Source organism: Phocoena sinus, chromosome 2 (genome assembly GCF_008692025.1).
Source record: "Phocoena sinus isolate mPhoSin1 chromosome 2, mPhoSin1.pri, whole genome shotgun sequence".
Taxonomy (NCBI): Eukaryota; Metazoa; Chordata; class Mammalia; order Artiodactyla; family Phocoenidae; genus Phocoena; species Phocoena sinus.
In genome coordinates, this window is record NC_045764.1 from 38148375 (window position 1) to 38168503 (window position 20129).

At 38.8% G+C, this 20129-nt stretch overlaps 1 protein-coding gene across 1 annotated transcript in view; it reads right to left on the reverse strand.

The window, feature by feature from the left end:
* Positions 1-17462, reverse strand: part of TICRR (TOPBP1 interacting checkpoint and replication regulator) — a 51854-nt gene extending 34392 nt beyond the window's left edge. The window contains exons 1-8 of the mRNA XM_032623853.1: positions 16694-17462; positions 11759-12038; positions 10458-10696; positions 8905-9139; positions 7850-7979; positions 4095-4234; positions 3055-3273; positions 445-596 (exon numbers count right to left, since the gene is read on the reverse strand). Coding sequence (XP_032479744.1) covers positions 445-596; positions 3055-3273; positions 4095-4234; positions 7850-7979; positions 8905-9139; positions 10458-10696; positions 11759-12038; positions 16694-17356 — 2058 coding nt within the window. The 5' untranslated portion in view covers positions 17357-17462. The remainder of the gene's footprint in view (positions 1-444; positions 597-3054; positions 3274-4094; positions 4235-7849; positions 7980-8904; positions 9140-10457; positions 10697-11758; positions 12039-16693) is intronic.
* Positions 17463-20129: the final 2667 nt, after the last annotated feature.

The following is a 20129-nucleotide window of genomic DNA, read 5'->3' on the forward strand; positions in this document are numbered from 1 at the left end:
AAAAGTATTTGAGAGCAAGTGGGCATGGATACAGCAAGCCTGCTGATTTGAACTTTCATAAAAGGAAGATTCCATAAAGTAGTGATTGAGAAGTCTAAGCAAAATAAATCAACATTTTAAAGAAATGTTCCAGGTGACTCTAAAGTGCAGCCAGGGTTAAGAACCACTGGCTTAATTCATGCAGCTAACATGCAACTCAGATGAGGATAGAGCTTTCATTGGAAGGGAAGTACATGTAATTACTCCCACTTGGCCCATTTCCTTGATTTCTGCCTTCTCAGTGGACTATGCCCATCTTCCAAGACCTAGAATTGTGCTCACCCCCTCACTCATCATTTTTGAAATGTGCACTGCATAACAGATATTTTCCAAGACATATGAGTCAGACCCACCAACAAGCAACTAACATTGTTATGACAAACAACAATATCCGGATTCCCTTACTTCTAATTCCTTGGTGCCTTTGGACTTTAGGAATGCTTTAATGTTTGAGATCATGTTCCGAGCACATGAACACAACACGATTTCTCCTGTGGCCACAGTCTTTTGGTAATTTTCATGTATGTAAGATAGTAGCTCCTCCTCAGTTTTAAAATCTGTGGGGAAAAAAAGTCAAATTGATCATCAGACCCAGCTGAAGTCACTGTACTGCTTAAGCCAGTGGTTATAAACTGGGAATTTTGCTGCCCAGGGGGACATCTGGCTATGTCTGGGTGGCAGTGACTGGTGGGGAGAGGGAGGGTACTACTGGCATCTAATGGGGTGGAGGCCAGGGATGCTGCTAAACATCTTATAGTTCACAGAGGATTACCTGGTCCAAAATGTCAAAAATGCTGAGGTTGAAAAGTTCAGAGATAGTGATTAATTTTAAGGTTTGCAAATCACGTGTACATGTTATAAATTTAAGGATAACCAGTAATGGAGAAGAAATAAACTATACAACCTCCAAACCTAGCAGAAAGGAAAAAGATGCATAAAGAAAACTTGATTAATCCCATAGCCTGCTAGAAAGGAAAAAAACAATTGAAAGCACAAAATAAGACACTAAAATACACGCTAGCTTATCAGTAATCATAATAATTATAAATATTTATTTTACGAATACACTTGCTGGTTAAATAAAAGATAGAAACTGTCAGGTTGGGTTTAAAAAAAAAATTATGCTATTTACAAAAGACATACCCAAAACACATGACAAAGAAACATTGGAAATAAAGGAATAGAGGTATTATCACAAGGAAAACAAATGATTTTGTATGGACCTAAAAAGAAAGCCTCAAAATATATGATGCAAAAATTGGCAGAACTGCAAGGAAATTTAGACATGTACATGGTGGAAGACTATAATACAATCATCTCAGTTATAGATTCTTTTAAGTAGAAAAAAATTAATAAGGATTTTGAATATTCAAATATTAAGATGAATATGTATGGAACCAAGTACCCCAAAATTAGAGAATACACATGGAATATTAACAAAACAATCACATATTAGGCCATAGTTTCAACAAATATTAAAGATTCAATATCTTACAGAACACATTGTACACAGTCCAAAAAAATTAAAAGCTAATTACAAAAATAAAACACTCCCTTCTATTACTGATGTCAGAAAATATTTAGATGTATCAATGAAAACAGAATATAGCAAACTTATATAATGCAGCTAAATTTATACCTAAAGGAAAATTTGTAGACAAATTATCTTTTTAAAGAAAAATTCAAAAACCAAATTAGCTAAGGGTCCAACACAAGAAATAACACAAGAGTAAATCCAAATAATAAAGATAAAAACAGAAATGAATTAAGTAGGAAAAAAAGAAATGAGAGAGCAACAAAAACAAAGATTCAAGAAAATAAAACAAATTCAAAATACTATTAAGAGATAAGGTTTAAGTTCAATTTTTCCATAAACATATCCAGTTATTCCTGCACCATCTGTTGAAGATTATCCTTGTCCTGTTGAATTGTTGGGGGCACTACTGTCAAATATCAATTTACCACTGTTGTGCAGGTCTATTTCTGGAAAGGATCTAGTCCAGAAATTATGCTAATGCCACATTGTCTTGCATTACTGTTAATTTTGCTCTCCCATCCGCATTCTGGTATACCATACTAGCTCATTGAAGATGTGCTATCTCACTCAAACTGATTATCATCTATGATCCAGTATTCCACAAGAAAAAAAAATGTTTAAAGAAGCAGAAAACTTTCATTCCAGAATTTTCGAAAGGACTCAAAGGTGACATCAGGTAATTATTGCCCAAAGTTCATAAGCTATTGTCACAATCACCCCACAGTACTGGCACTGTCAGTGTGAGCTAAGAATGTACCCTGAGAATGAGAAACATACTGTAATTCAATCCATTTTTAAAGAAGAAAAAAGAACAAATAGGAAAATAAAAGCTACTGGACTAAATTCTTCTGCCTGACTTTGAAAGACCTCAATAATCTAACCCTAGATTATTCACAAACCTTTTCCCTTCTCTTCATTCACAAATGTATAAAACTTCTTTAACCACTTAAAGGGCCAAGACACAGCCCTTCTTTGTGACTTTGCTTATGCTAATCCTCCATCTAGCACACACTTCTTTTACCTTTCTGCCTTCTAAACTCTGCTCATTCTTCAAAGTCTAACCTGGGCTCCACTGGCTCCGTAAAAGCCTTCTCAGCCTGTTCTGCTCAAGACTGGACTTTCCCTTTCTTGACTCCTAGTATGTCTTTACTTCCAAAATGAACAAGTATTTTCTGTTACAGTCTCTTGGCTCTCTTACGTATTCATTTTACCAATTCGTTGTGTATATGTATGTGTGTGTATATATATATATATATATATATATATGTTTATTATTATTCTTGGTAGCTGGATCATAAATCTAAGGAGAGGAAATTATCTTATTATTTACTGTACTCCCCATAACACACTTGTGGACATACAGTAGATAGCCAATAAATGTTCATTAAGCGAGGGATATGATTAAAACTTAAAAATATGAGAGTACAGAAGAGTAAACATGAATTTAGATACCAAAATGCAATGGAACTGAGGAATACCTTTAGGTTTAGAACTTCTTAGTGTTCTTCCTTTGTTTCCCAAGTTATCTGCTGTTCTTCCATTGGCTATCTTTTGGATCCCTTTCTCCCCAGCTGTGTCTGGACTGCCATCTGGATGTAACTTCTGAGCCTTTACATTCAGTCTTGCAACATTCAGCATCTTTAAGGAACGGCACATGGTATTCATCTTCTGCCTCACTGGAGTACGAGGGACACCTCCTACCAAAACGACATCGTGGGAAGGAAAGCAAAATAACTTTTACTTCTGTGGAATCAAGAACTACTTTAATTCAGATGAAATATTCTGTGAAGGAGTATTGAAATGAAGTATATCCATTCAGAATGATCTGAATTAGGTAGTTCTTGCATCTCTTTCTACCTACAACACAGGGTAGAAAGAGCTCTTTTTTAAACTGAAGTTTAGGAACTAAATATCTCAAGGTGGTTAGATGATTTTTACATCTAATGCCAAACAGACAAATGCCGAACTGACTCATTTTGGTGTTACCCAGTAGTCAGAGTTGTGATGAAACTCTTTTGAAAGGCAATTAAGCAGTCTGCATCCAGAGCTCCCTTTTCCATGAATAACTTGTTCATGGAAACTTATACTAAGGAAATCATTCAAAGGTAAATCATATGCATGATGTACACTATAGTATTATTTAAAATGGTAAAAAGTGAAAACAATCTACATGTTCAACAACATAAGAAATTTGCAAATTTTGTTAAGCAATGAGGTAACTAAAAAAGCAAAGTAGTAGATAAACAAGTAATTATAAGCAGCACACAAAGTTGTATTTAAATTTCTGTTATAACTAAAAACAAAAATGGTTTAATTCATCAATAAGGTAGAAAAAAAGAAGGTAGGATTGTGGGAGATTTTTAAAATCACTATTGTACTAATTACTTTAAAATATGAAATATAAGAACTTGTCCTTCTTTATTCAGTTACCATTTCAACTTCATTTTAAGGAATATCAATCTTTTAAAACACACAGTGTCAAAAAAGACTGTAAGAAACAGCCTTTCTATGTGCTTACGCTTCTTTTTGCTGTCTTCTTGATTGGACACAGTATATTCTTCACGAGACTTTCTCTGGTAGAGCTCAGAGAGACAACGTGTCAATTCACTTTCAGTTTTGGAAGGCTCTTCCTTATTAGATGAGGCAGCCTGTAGTAACCTGTGAATAAGTCAAGATGTCTAGTACAAAGGTGAAATTCTGATTTTCCAAAATGCTTTAAAAACAGCAACAACAATATTCATTATCCTTTTAAAAGCTAATCAAAAGATGTCTCCACAAGATGCCTTCACAAGTATTTTTTCTCAGGAGGGAAAATGTCCCTCTTCTCATTTATGATTTGTACAAATTTAGGGGCAGAAGCTACCTGTTCACAAAACCATTAATGTATTAATACATACAGTATTGACTTTTATTAATAAGATTCTTCATGTCCTAGGGTACATGTCTAATTATGCTAACTATTTCACTCACTTCTGGGCTTCCATAATTTTTACCCAGTTTCCATACATTAAAGTACAAGATGATGTAATACAGTGTAGTGAGTATCAGAATAACTTTTGAATAATTATTTCACACTCCAGTAAACTAATTTGGGATTGATAAGCAGGGAAAGAAATAGGGCAGGGGAGATGATTAGTTATTAACTGCTTTCCCGCCTACAGCTAAATATCAGTCACTAAGGAAATAATGAAAACAGCACAACTTTCAAAATGTATTATTTCTATTTCATTATCTTCCATTATCTGATATCATCTGACTTAAAAGTAGGAGAAAGTTATGGTGCCATTAGTTGAATTAGTTCATACCAGCAGCAGGTCTGAAGCAGCCTAATTCTCCTAAGTGTGCTGGTATTTCCTTGAGCAGTGAGGGTGGCTTTTTCCCCCCCGTTAATTTACTGTATCTGCTTCAGATTTTTTTTTAAATAAAATTAAGCATTCATGGACACAGAGAAAGCCTCACCTAATTTCTTCCCATCCCTTCCTCCCAGAGGTATTCCTAGATTCGTGTGTACCTTATTTACAGAGACATATATATGTAACAAAATGAACAAACTGCTGTTTCATATGTTGTAAATCTTATGAAAATGGTATCATACAACACTATCCTTTGGCAATTTTGTTTGCACTCAACATATTTTTCACGTGTTGCTCTGGTTTATTCAGTTTTACTAATCTATGTATAATATTCTATTGTATAACTATACTGTAATTTATTTATCCATTTCCCTGCTGAGAGTCTGCTAGTCCTCTCCACTGGAAATGAATATTCTAGCACAGCTCTCCTTGTGTTTGTGCAAAAATTTCTTCAGTGCAGACACCTAGAAGTAGAATTGCTGAGTGTCAGAGTATGTGAAGTTTCTGTTTTACTAGGAACACTGTTCTCTAAAATGGTTGTAACCATTTTACACTTCTACCATCTAAAATGTGCTCATTTCTCCACATGCTAATTTTTCACAATCTAATAGTTATAAAATAGAATCTGGTGGGTTTTTCCATGTTGTGGTTTTAATTTCCACTTACCTATGCTGAGTATCTTTCCAAATTACTGCTCTGTCGGATTTCTTCATATGAATTGCTTGTTCACAATTTTTTAAAAATTTATTTTATTTATTTATTTTTGGCTGCATCGGGTCTTTGTTGCTGAGCACGGGCTTCCTCTAGTTGCGGCAAGCGGGGGCTACTATTCATTGCGGTGCACAGGCTTCTCATTGCGGTGGCTTCTCTTGTTGCAGAGTATGGGCTCTACACGCACGGGCTTCAGTAGTTGTGGCATGTGGGCTCAGTAGTTGTGGCTCGTGGGCTCTAGAGCGCAGGCTCAGCAGTTATGGCACATGGGCTTAGGTGCTCTGCAGCATGTAGGGATCGAACCCGCGTCCCCTGCATTGGCAGGTGGATTCTTAACCACTGTGCCACCAGGGAAACCCCGCTTGTTCACATTCTTTGCCCAAGTTTCTATTGGATTTCTTATATTTAGGAGATCTGTACTAATTTGGATACTAATCCTTTGCTGGTTATATGGATTACAGCTACCCGAGTCTATGACTAGTCTTCATCATATAAACATTTTAAAATTCATTGTAGTCATATATGTTCCTTCATGGTTTCAATTTTTTAGGTCTTATTTGAGAAATCCACCCTTAGCCTAATCTTCTTCTCTAGTGTTTCTCCTTCTTACAATTTTAAAGTGTTTACTTTTCATGTTTGGTTTTTCAGTTTATTTGGAATTTATCATTATGTATGCTGTGAAGTAGAAATCTAATTTTTTATCTTTTTTGTTCTGGATAGCCAATCATCAACACCACCATTTACTGAATAGTCTATTCTTTCCCTGCTGCTTCTACTCCACTGGTCTCTCTGTTGATCCTTGCACCGATACCACACTATGTTATTTACTAGAGCTTTATGGTAAATTTTGCTATCTCATATGGGAAGGTGCACCTGTTATGCTCTTAGTCTTTTGAAGCTGTACCATGTCCATGAATCAGAAGACTCATTATTATAAGATGTCAATTCTTCCCAAATGGACCTATAAGCTCAATACACACTCAATCAAAAATTCTAGTGGGCTTTTTTTGGGTGTGTGGAAACAGGCTGATTCTAAAATTTACATGGAAATGCAAAGGGTCCAAAATAGCCAAAGCAATTCTGAGAAAAAAAAAGAACAAAGTTGAGAGGACACAGACTACCTGATTTCAGTACTCAAGATAATGTGGTATAAACATAATTTCTGGACTAGACTCTTTCCAGAAATAGACCTGCACGTTGGTGGTCAACTGATTTTGACAAAGGTGTCACAGTGATTGAGAAAAAGATTGTCTTAACAAATGGAGTTGGAACAACTGGGTATCTTTATGGAAAAAATAAACCTCAACTTTACTTCTTAATATTTTGAATTTCTGCCATATCTTTTACACTTCCAATATTATTTATGACTGCTCATACAAGTAGCTCAATCTTGCTATAGATTATTTTATTTGGCTTCTCAAAGAATCATCTTTTGTTTCTCTTGATTTCTATTTATTATTTTTAATATTGCCTTCTTTTTTTAATTTTTGGGTTTACTCTCTTGTATTAAGTGTGTCGGTCTCAGCTAATTGGTTTTTAATTTTTCTCTCAAAAGATACTTTAAATTTTCCTTTAAGTATAAATTTAACTGCATTATTCAAGTTTGCTATTTTCCTTTTTTATTGAGATTTAATACTAAATATTTTCTGACATCTATGAGTGTATTTTGTTTTCGTAATTAACTTTTTCTAAATTTTTAGTTCTGATAAAATATACAACATAAATTTATCATCTTAATCACTCTTAAGTACATAGTTCAGTGGTATTAAGTATATTCATAATACCATCATCTCCATCCATCTCCAGGATTCATCTTGTAAAACTGAAACTCTAGGGGCCTCCCTGGTGGCGCAGTGGTTGAGAGTCCGCCTGCCAATGCAGGGGACACGGGTTCGTGCCCCGGTCCGGGAAGATCCCACATGCCGTGGAGTGGGTAGGCCCGTGAGCCACGGCCACTGAGCCTGCGTGTCTGGAGCCTGTGCTCCGCAACGGGAGAGGCCCCAACAGTGAGAGGCCCACGTACCGCAAAAAAAAAAAAAACCCTGAAACTCTATACCCATTAAACAATATTCTCCATTTGTAATTAGTTTTTAATATTATTGGACTGTACTCAGAAAAGGTGGTCTGTTAAAAACAACAACAAACTCACATGCAGATAACTGAGAGCTGATTTCAATAATCAATACCCAGAGAAAAAAATAAGTTTTACCAAAATGACTCCATCAAATTTGAACTGGCACCACTAAAGTTAGAGCAAGGAAACCACTTCTCCACAACAGAGGAATTCCAGGGAGCTGTGCGGCCAAGCTCCTGCTGGGCCCATTCTGGAGTAGGTGGAGCTACAGAAACAAAGGAGCAGAGATGGAAGAGGAAAAGAGGCATTAGAAGCAAAGCAGAGAATTCGAAGCACTTGCTCCTCCCTTGGACTGACCACATTCTTCTAAAGGACATCATTAACAATGTTCCTTCAGCTGCACCCCCAATCCCAACAGGCCTATGCTGTCTATGAAAAATGTGCAAACACAGGCTTCCTGACTGTTCCTCAAACACACCAGACACACAAACCTTGGCACTTACTGTTGCTTCTACAATGTTCTCTCCCTATCACTTCCTTCAAAGCCTTTGCTCGATATCACTTTTTTAACAAGGCCTGTTTAAAATTACAACCCTCCTATTCCTTTTTCTCTGCTTTATAACTATAGCACTTAACTCTTTCAAACATACTATAAAATTTCCTTATTTAATTTATTGTCTTGTCTCCCCTGACTAGATAAGTTTCTTAACAACAGAGACCTTTTTCTATTTTCTTCTCTAATGTACTCCCAGCCCCCTGGAACAGAGCCTGACATACAGCAGGCACTCAATAAATCTACTGAGTAAATGTGAATGGAAGAAATATCAAATTGATTATATTTATATCTATCTAGCATAAATAAGGTTTGTATCATATCAGTAACAGTGCAAAAAGTGGAAAACAGAATCATAACAGTTTTACATGTAGTCTGTATTAAACATATTAAAAACCAGGTTTCCTCTTATACCTTCGATTTCAAAATGGTTTCACAGAGCCTTTGGCCTCCTCAGAATTGCTTCAGGATTTCTATAAATAATGATTTAAACTGCCAGAAATATTGTAGCCTACTTTTATCTGTTTTATAACAGATATTGGGCTCTACTAAGAGCACATTGAAAAAAAGTTATGTTGCTAGAAAAGATGGTAAACCACTAACCTAGAGTATGGTAGTTATTGCTTCAGAAGCTTACCTGAGGTAGCAGGATCTTCAAGTGAATTGTGAATCTGATTCAATACACCATCCACAACCTCAGAAAAAAGGGAAGCTGAATCCTGGGGCCTCTCTGCCACAACCGTTTGGAGAAAATGTCTTTGAAATTCAGTCTCCTTGGTGTGGAACACAGTGAGAATTGTAGCACTGGCAGAGAAGGGGGAAATAACTCCAGTGATGGGGGGCCAGCCTTCACCAGGGTCCACACTGGTAACCTACATAAAAAGATCTAATTAGTTGGGAATATTGTTGACATATGTCTAAAAAGGCATGTAGTTTAGTAAAAGACAGAATAATAGTTTCACCCAATGATTAATATAAAAGAGAAAACTGGAAAAGACAGACTTCACAGATATTAGTGCTAGCATTGAATTTACTGATCATCTAATCCTAATTCCTCAATTTACCGATAAGAAAAGCCTAAGGTTATTAGGAATATTTACTAAGCACTTATTATGTACTTATTATAACTCAATGGATTCTCATAACCACTCTGAAGTAAAAATGATTATTATCAGAACTTCCCTGATGGTCCAGTGGTTAAGACTCTGTGCTTCCACTGCAGGGAGCATGGGTTCGATCCCTAGTTGGGGAACTAAGATCCTGCATGCCATGAGGCACAGCAAAAAAAAAAAAAAAGATTATTATCCTCATTTTATAGAGGAGGAATTGAGGTTGAGGAATAAGCAACCTGTTTGTCACCCAGTTAATAAGAGGCAGAAGCCAAGAGTGTATGAATTTGAAACCCATGCTCTTAACCAGGAATCAATTCTACCACTTAAGGGGATTTATTCAGATCACATGGTGGGCAGCAGAGCTGTGATCTAATCCAGGTCACCTGACACCCTGACTCCAGTGCTCTGTCAGAGCACACAACTCTTAGAACAACAACTGTCCAAATGACTACCCAGTTTTTCTCTGGAATGTTTTACAGTGGAATCCAGAAGATAAAAGCTTTCTGAGCTTACAAAAGCAAGACAAAGTAAGGTAAGGAATTACTGGTAGTTAAAAAATTAGCATCACCTTTATATCAAATCTGGGTATGTATGTATTCCTTTTCAGAAGACATTACTAAATTTATATCAAATCTGGGTATGTATGTATTCCTTTTCAGAAGACATTACTAAATTTGTATAACTACTGGACACTAGTATATCTAATTTTACAACGTAGAGGTTTTTTTTAAAATGAAATATATTTATTACGTAAAAGTAATAAATACATAATGCAACATTTAAAAAATGAGAAACCACCCATCACTTCACTGCCCTAATATAATCATTCCATTTGGCTCACTGCCTCTTCCCTATGTGAATATAATTTGGTTTAATTGGATTCAAGGTACATGCAATTTTTATAAGCTGTTTCTTCACTAATGAGCATTGTCACGATGCTATAATACTTGCAAAAATATCATCTGTTTCACTGAGACTGTATTATGTAGGGCATTCCTTGGCATTTCATAAATGCACTTATTTCACTTTACCAGTGTGTTATTAGACCAGAATAACTTGCCACGTGGAAGATACCTACCAGATGTAACTCTTCAGCAATCAGCCTGTTTACCAGCTGCTGAAATAACATCCTTTGAGTTGATTTGTTACCCTCTGGACTTTGTAGCATCCAGCTATCAGTGCCCAAAGTGCAGCTTGTTGGGAGGGACCACTGGGTCACTGTGCCTTTTAGAAAAATTCTGACTGGTTTCTGAAAATGTCTCTGATGTACGGCCAAGGGCTCTAGAGTAACTGTCCATGTTTCTTGAATCTCTTTGCCTGTTAGAAATAAAGAATATTGAAATTCTAATATAAGAAGTAGCTCCTAATAAGAGATTTAATAGTAGGAAAAAAAAATTAGATTGCCAGCAGAGGTACTAGTATTGTTACTTAGTTCACACTTCAACCCTCATTCTACTGCTATCATAGTTAAGTTCATTCAGTTTTATAGGAAAAGCTGTATATGACTGGAATTACAATGGTGTGACTTGATTTCAGAACTTCTCAATAATTATGACTTAGAAATAAGTATTCAAGCAATACACACACACACACACAAAACCCACGGCTTCTTAAATCCATAAAATACAGTGCATCCTATCTTACGAGTTTAAATTCTAAAGACCATGTAAGACAAAACTGCTTTCCATGAAGAGAGATGAGGTTCCCTTAACATCTTTCTTTCACTACCAAGCAGTGTTTCCCCAGCGTTAGTAAAATCCTGGCTCAAAGTTTCAAAACCACTCTTGAAATTTCCTTAAATTGTCCATAGTGTATAATATAGTTTTATGTACATATCTCTATATGGTATTATTTATGTGACTAAATAATTATTCAGAAATTAGATTCACTATATAGCAAATCATATTATAAAGCAAATTTATGAAGATTCCAACATGCTGGCTCTACCTGGTACCAGGCACCATTTTCTGCTTCAATTGACTAATTTGTTATTTCTTCTCTGAGTCAATCACTGATTTTCTATGATCTTCAATTTATCAATCTCTTTTATGAAGCAGTGAAACCTTTTTACTTACTTACTACCCATTTGCTTGGGCACCTGAACAATATTATCCTTCTTTGCAAAAAGTTGGGAAACTCTTTAAAAACATTCACTTGTCCTTTTTACATGGGCTTACAGTTGTACCAAACTTCAGTCCTTTCCTGTGGTATCTCTGATTTTGCTTAGATATCTTTCAATGACAAGTGTTAATGGAACGCCTAGGCTGCTGGAAATTCTAAAGAATTCATGGGTCTGACTTGCAGAAATGAATGAAACCCAGACCAACCACCCCATCACCACTCCTCCCCCGCCCCCGGCCCCAAGTATTATTTGCTTACTTTCAACAGGGAAAAATAATGTTCCTTCCACCCGTGGAAATGAGGCTTCATACTCAGGAGAATTATAGAGCAAACAGTTTAAAGTGGAATCAGTTGGCAGAGTTGAAATCCATGAAGAGAGGTGAGGTTCCCTTGACAGCTTTCTTTCACTACCAAGCAGTGTTTCCCCAGCTTTAGTAAAATCCTGGCTGAAAGTTTCAAATGGCAAGACAGTGCCTCCTACATGGTGGAGCAGTTCACATACTGTCCAGTACCCAAGGTGGTCCGGAGATTCCCACAACTAAAATAAAAATTACAAAGAATCTTGGGTTATTGTAAGTTAGGCATTCATAAAGCTAAGGGAAATCAGGAGAAAGTAAAGTTGATGTGTACATTAAAGGATCAAATTACACAATTAATGTATTTGTTGAACCAAACACAAATAATGGCCAGCATCCCATTACTTGCATAACTGCTATATAAAATGCCTTGAATAACTGCTATATAATATGCCTTCAAGAAAGCACCTATTTAGAAAATAGCACTTCAATTCTATCTTCTGTCAAGGAACAGAAGTGATGCAACTCACGAGGGATAAATCATAAAACGTTAGAAGGAATGCAAAGTCATTACACATTAATAAAAAAAAATCATGTCCTCCACAACACAACAGCGGCCAAGTGTCACAGGAGAGAGGCAGGAGCACCTCCCTTAGAGGGTGATCACCAGAGACTCACCCACCCTGCCCGCACCCATGGGTCTGTGTGGAGACCAAACAGGTCTTCTCAGTTCTATCTTCAGTGTTTTCGCTAAACTCTGGACTCTTACTGAAGCTTACAGAGTCTGTGCTCTGCCTCCAATCTTTCCTTTGTTTTAAGAAGTATTCTTTGAAACTACATATCCAATCACGCTACTTCTGTAAAAACTCTGAAGGGCTTCCCACTGCCCTACAGTATAGCCATAAAGCCCTTTACAACCCAGCTCTAAACAATATTTCCAAACACATTATCCTTCCCTCACCCATCCCTACCTTCCAGGCACACTGAACCATTTGCTGTTTCCTGAACATGCCACATTTTACAATGCTTCCATGTTTTTGCTGGTTCTGTTTGCTGTGTATTCCCCTTCCATCTTCACCAACTGGATGCTTATTATACTTCATTACCTAGCTCAAACCCTGCTGTCTCTGTAAAAGCCATTCCTCACTCCTTCACACATAGCTGACTCTTCATCCAACCTTCTTTCAGCAAACTTCTATTGAGCAACCTTTATGTGCCATTGAGATAGGCTGGGACATGGGACCCTTTATTGGAGTGCTTGCACCTGGACAAACGAATACAAAGAAACTATAAGGGACTAAAAATAACTGCATGCAGTCAGGGCAATTATGACAATAGGATACAAAAAGGCCACAAATCAACTGCCATTTCTGAGGTGCTGAGAGCAAAAGCAGGGTACTGAGCATGATCCCTGCACACAGCACCAAGGGGGTGCACAGATCACCTAAGCTACGCCTCCTGCCCAGCCCACCAATCTGCTCCTACTACACCCCCATTTAAGGAACCAGGCCCCTGCCCCTCTCTGGGGAGTAGGAAGGGCCCCTGTTTCTTGTTCTTACTCCCTTGTGCAGCACGAGTCCCAGTAAAGCCTTGTCTGAATTTCTCATCTGGCCTCTTATCAATTTCTATTGATTAAAGAGCCCAAGGACCCAGGATGATAATACCATGAACTAGCAAGACATAGTTCCTGTCTTCGAGGATCTTAAAGTCAAGGGTGGGGTGAGTAAAAAAGCAATAACACGAAAGATTTAGCTCAGAATCACAATGTACCATGACAATATGCAGGTACTATGGGAACATAAAGGCGCACCTACCCTAGAATACATTGATCATGCCGCTTTGCCTACTCCACAGGTGAGTTGACAACTGTGAACCACAAATTGCTATGTGAATGTGAAAAATTAGAATTAGAAGGGTCTTCTAGGTCCTCTCCAAACTTTCCATTATATTGAAGTTCAAAGGGTGCCCAAGTTCACAGCAAGGCAATGATAGTCCAGTCTAAGAACCCACGACTCTCTTGGGTAGTGCTTTTAAAATGAGGATGGTGATCCTGATGAACTTGGATGGACCCTATGATGAATCAACTGAATGGTTTAAGATCAGTGTTAAAGAAAAAAACCAGGAAAGAAAATATCAGAGCACAACAGAAACTATCACATGTAGTGAAGATAAGTAATGTACTGCCAAACTTTTGTTTTGGTTATGCCTATCAGTTTGGAAAATGCTGTGATAAATTAATCAATTAGTATTTTATGTTACCACCCATATATCCACACCTGTGCTCACTGCCAAGGGGGAGAATGGTAAGCCAGTTCAATTATCATAGATCCTGATTAAGATTTTCTGCCAAAGGGAAACAAAAAAATTGTTGAAATTATTTCAGTCAGAGGACCAGCCAGGAAAAAAAAACTGCTTGGCAAATGAAAAGTAAAACTTTAAAAGGAGTTGAAAAGGACATAAGCTTTGATTAAAAATATATGAATATGATAAAAAAAAAAAACCCACAACCAGTATATAGATTATGGCTACATTTTTCTTTTTTATGTACATTATGGGCTAAGTAACAGACAAGTCCTAGTGGTAGTTTCAAATTTAGGGATTTATAAACGTCCACAAGACTATAAGCTCCAAGACAGCAGGGACCACATTCGTCTGGCTCACTAATGGTGCACCCAATACTCAGCATACCTCGCAGTTTGTTCAACAACAGGTATCTGTTGAGTAAATCAGGGTTAGCATAAAGCGGAAAATGTGAGAGAGGGCTTTTATGCTCCCTTCTATCCTTTATCTTTGCAAGAGTTATGTGTGCTTGGATTCCCTCCTCCCTGAGTCTGTTTCTCCCAGTTTTACTTCCCAGACTGTAAGCTCCACATGGCAGACCCTGGAATTTCTCTTCTCTTCTCTCTACCCTCATAGTGAGAGCTCCCCAAGGACAGAACCTAAGTCTCCCTTTTGCCTCCACAGTGCAGCTAGGCAGAGGCTTTTGAACAGGAAAAGACAGATCTACACCAGAAAAAAAATTCCAGAAAAGCTTAAGATTATCTGATGGGCTTTTGCTTATGGGAAACAACATAACAGATGTAAGAAGCCTCAGAGAAGACCCATCTCCACAGATGATGGGATGTGCAAACTGGAAGAATCTTTAAAAAGATCCTGTCAACCTACTTATTTTAATGCCATTCAGAAAAGAGAAAAAGAATCTCCAAGCCCAATCTGCTAAGACTTATTTCTAGCCAATATTTGATAAAATACAATTCCAGCATAAAGTCTTTGATGTGATTTAATATCAACTATCCTAAATCGAGCCCTTATGTGTTGTGTATTGTGTCCAACACCTAATTTGCTGCCTTAAACAAACTAAGTTTTAGGATTCCATTTTCTCCGTCAATGTTTACCACTCCCTTAAACACTTTTGCCTTTTCCTTTTCTTTTGACCAGCCACTGCTGCCTTACATTGCATTTGCTAAGTCTTCCTTGGGCTTTGCATGTGAAAGCAATTTGGAAATTTTAACCCACTATATCACTACTTGTGTTAAGTATCTGCTCATTTCCCATTTGCAACCTTGCAATTTAACCCACCCCTACTTTAGTGACATATGTTTCCAACAGATGCAATCACATCTTTCACCTGGTTAAGCCACTTTCCCAACTATTAGAACAAAATCCGAATTTATTACCTTGGCCCTACAGATATGCCTCTGCTACCTTCTAACTTCCTCTCCTACTGTGCTTGCCCTTGCCTACTAGTTTTCAGCATTCCTTACCTTTTTGTTTCTGAAACAAACTAGGCTCATTTCCAGCTCAAATCTTTACACTGGCTCTTCTCTTTGCCTGGAAAGTTCTTGCCCAACCTTCACTATCCTCCTCCTTCACCATTCAGTTCTCTGTTCAAAAAGGCCTTCCCTGACTACGACCCGATTTACAACTGTCTCCTGCTTCTACTTCCTCTGCCCCACCGTCAGCCCCTTACTCAGCTTTATTTTCTTGAGAGCATTATTTGAAATCCTATCACTTGTTTATCTGTTTAATCTGTTAACCATACCTAATATATCTTCCCCCAGAAGATAAACTCCACTTTGCTGACCACCGCATCCCCAGCAGCTAAAACAATGTAGTCGGTACTCAATGTAGTGGCTCCTCAAATGAAGTTATTTATTGACAAAGTGAAGTGACAGAAAGAAAATGATGGAGGTAGAAATTTATACTTATCACTGGAGCAGGTGCTCCACTGCCTCAACGAAAGTCCAAATTAGCCATTTAGGACTGTAAGTACATAAGAATTTGTTCATTTGGTCAACAAATATTTTCTGAACACCTATAACAAGCAACAACACATCTGCAGGAGATACAGAGATGTGTGTGCCTGCCTCTGAGGTTATTTCTAGGCTAGATGGAAGGTGAGGGACTGCACGACTGGAACATATAATGGAGAAAGGGTAAGTGCCACAAAAGTGTTTGGAAATTCAGAAGTTGAGATTGAGTAGTTGCCATGTGGGCAAAGGCCCTGAAGAATGAGGTGTGATTTAAACTGGCACAGAAGAGAGAGCAGTGGCGTTTCACTGCTAAGACAAGACAAGCCATCAAGGCCTGTTGGCCAATTAAACTGTTTCAACAGTCTGGAATAAGGGTCGTGTGTAGGAAAGATTAAGTCTGGGAAGACAGATAGGGCCCAAATTGTGAAGGACCTCAAACGCATTGACTCAGGTACCGAGGACCTACCTATACCGTTGTGATGAACGTCCCTCTTTGTGACCCCAGAACTTTCCTTCTGAAGGGACACCTGTTGGTCATGTTAGTCTCATTCTGGGTCCACGGGCTGCTCTGCAGATGCTGTCAAGTTCTGGTTCATCAGCACCAGCACCACGTACTAAAATCTGAGTTCGCTGTGTAATCTTACCTTAGGCCACTCGGTGGTATCCACCCAGTACAAGGTGATTTTTCGGGTTTTCATGACTTCCTGGACTCTCTTGGGCAGCAACTTGTCCATCACCTGCTTAGGAGTAGGCGGCAGGCGCTGGGCCTGGGCCTCGCACCCGGACACGAACTGCAGCAGCTCCCTCTGCGAATGCGGACAGGGGGCTAGGAGGAAGACGGCGTTCACAAAGCCGCCGAGCGCAGACTGGGCCTCCTTGGCCTCGCCCTCCACGTCCAGCAGTCTCCTCCCGCTGCTACGCAGAATCGGCTTCGTGGGCGATGTGATCTCGGGCCGGTCCCACTGATAGTCTAGCAGCGTCTCCATAAGGGCACTGTGCGTGTGGGTGGCCCTGGGCGCCGGGCCCGGCAGGTGGGCGCCGTGGGCGCCATCCCCGAGCCTGGCCTCCAGCTCCTCCTCAAAGTCCTCCCAGGAGCGGACCCCCAGCTCGCGGAAGTCAGACACGCGGGAAGGCCGGCTCCGCGCACCCTGAGAGTCAAAGAACCTGAAGGCCCAGCGGACCCTGGCCAGGCCGAACCTGCAACTTAGGTAGGTGAGGAGGCGCAGGGCGACCCGTCGGACTGGGCTCTCACCAGCGGCGCCTCCCGCGGTGTCCAGCAGCAGCATTACGTTGTGACAGCAGGCCATGTCGGCCGCGCAGCCGCCTCAGGGTTAGAGCCGGGGCCGGCGCCGCTCTCTCCTAGACCCTCGCTTCAAAGAACCAGCGCCATTCTCTGCTTCTCTCAGGGACCCTGGTCGAAAGCCTCCCGCGCTCTCCAAGGGCTGCTGGCATTGGCGGAGCTAACCCCCAAGGTCAGCTCCCATTGGTCGCTTGCCTTACGTAAGTTACGTGAGCAACTTTCATCCTTGGCTCTGACTGGAAGGGTGATGGAGAAGAGCCCTGCTTGATTGGTGGACTGAGGGACGGCGGGCGGGACGCTGTGTTCCGAGAGAAACTTAACGTTCATTGGCCTGGGCCTTCGTTTTAAAATTTAAAGAGGCGGTGCTGGGGGCCTGTGGCTTTAAGTTTCTCTTTTACGAAGGAGGACTGAGGCCGTGCGATGGTACGGGGAGAGGTTTACTAAGATCTGAAAATAGTAGGGGAACAGAATTTGGGATGGTTTGAATCGAACTGGTTTAAAGCCACCCTAGACTTTCTATGGAGCGAGATCTGATGGGGAAGACAAATTTTCTGTAATTTAAGAAAAAAATATTAAAAATTAAAAGTTCACTTCCTTTGCCCTAGTAATTTCTAAGCATTTCTCTTGAAGAAGGTAATCGAAGATCAGGATAAAAGTTTAATTTGAGAAAAAAAGGAAACAGCTTGAGAATGATTAAATAAGGTATGGTGCACCCCCAAGGGGAACATCGTGCAGCTTTTTAAAGTAATGTTTTTATATGTAATGTTAGATGGAAAAAACTGCAAAACCGCACATGCAATGAGATCCCCAAATTTTCTATCTGCCTATGTGTATATTTTTAAACTGTTAAGATAATACTGTGTACTGAAAGTTTTTAAATTGTATCTGGGTAACGAGATGGTGATTTTTTAAAGTTTTTTTTTCTTTTAATTTTCTAAAGTTCTATATTTTTATTTTACTTTTACATTCGAGGAGGGGGGGAATATTCTTAATGAAAAGGATCTTTTTGTTGCAAATAGAAGAATCCTCAATTGTAGAGAAGGTTGTGACTCTAGATGGGAGAAATCCCTATTATTGGTTCTAACAGCAGAGGAGAATTTAAACTCTCTCTAGCTAGGACTGGCCTACCTTTAAATATCCTTCCAATCCTGAGATTCTCTGAACCAGTTGTTTCAAGAAAGACCACCAATGATACTTTGTAGATTGTCAGTTTATTTTATTCATGGACTTCTCCTGATCCACCGACTGTCATTTTAGAGTCACAAACATTTTTTAGTCTTAATGTGTCAGGTGCTTACTAAAACTGTACACACCCGTCGTGTTGTTCATCATTCAACAAATAGTCATTACAGGGAACAAAAGAGCTAACTATACTTTCCCTGGGAAGCTTACATTCCAATATGGGGAGCCAAACAAATAAGTAAAAGATATAATATGTTAGGTGGTGATAAAATCTTTGGAGAAGAATTAAGTGGAAAAAAGAATATGAAGTAGGTAGAAGTATGCAGGATAGGGAGAGAGGCACCGTGGACATCTGGGAGAAGAGGGTTTCAGGAAGAGGGAACAGCAAATGCAAAGGCCCTGGGACAAGATTTTGCTCCCTATTTGCCAAAGTAAACTTCTAAAGAGTTATTAAACTCATGCTTTTATAAATAGAGGAAACTGAACCTCAGAGCAATTGAAGAATCTCTGCCATGATTTTATACACAGCAGAACCACAAATGGAATCAAATTCACATTCCCAAAAGCAGGTTCCCGGGGTGCAATGCTTGCAACCTAGACTGAAAAACCAGCTTCATAAGGAGGGACTTAGTATACTTTTAAGAGTAAAGTTGATTGGTTAGGTCTTCACTGAAAACAGTGACAGGATCTGGCTATTTAATCCACATTTCTTCTTCCCTCTCCATTCAACAATCTCCCTTAAAGATTGTTTGTTTATTTAATATTTGTTTTTCTTTCTCTCCCTGTCTTCTACCCTTTTATTTAGTTAACGAAAAGTTATTGCCTATCTGCCTACTGTTAGTGGAAGTGAGGGATGGATGTAAAGGAAGAATAATATTTTTCCCTAGGATGAATTAAAAACAAAAATACATAGAATGCTTAAGAGACAGTTCAACGCTAAACTGAATGTTTAGTATTTCCAAAAGAAGAAACCATCCAAAAAGAAACCATCACAGTGAGCTGGGGTTTCCAGATATGCCACCCTCACACCAGGCTGGGAAGGATGAGAGTGTGAGAGAAGCATTTTATCATTGCTGGAAAATTTGGATGCCTTTAGGCACCAGACAGGTAAAGGAAATGAGACATGGTGGGCATTAGTGATAAATGGGAAATAGAGGGGGGTAAGCTTGTGGCCCAAACACATTCAAAGTCTCTTTATTTAAAATAAAAGACATTTTATTTAAAATAAAAGTAAAAAACATCCTTGCCATACTGCTTAACTAATTTAAGTGAAAACTCAGCAACTGAGCATCTTTCTTGTAGTGACAAAAGTAAAATGATTCCTATTTTAAAGAGGTCACATATCAATCAAAACAGCAACTTGCTAAATGCTTATTTCTATACTGTGAAATAAACAGCAGAGGAAATGTTCCACATCACTGTGGACAGTGGTGGAATATTTGGACTAAAGTGCTCCAGAATTGGAGCCAAATGCAAAATCATGATGAAAAATAGAGATATACATGTCCTTAATTTTTTTTAAATCTTACCAGAGAAAAGGTTAAGGCACTGGTCTGTCCAGTTAGATACTAGAAAACTATGCTCCCACCCCCACTGGA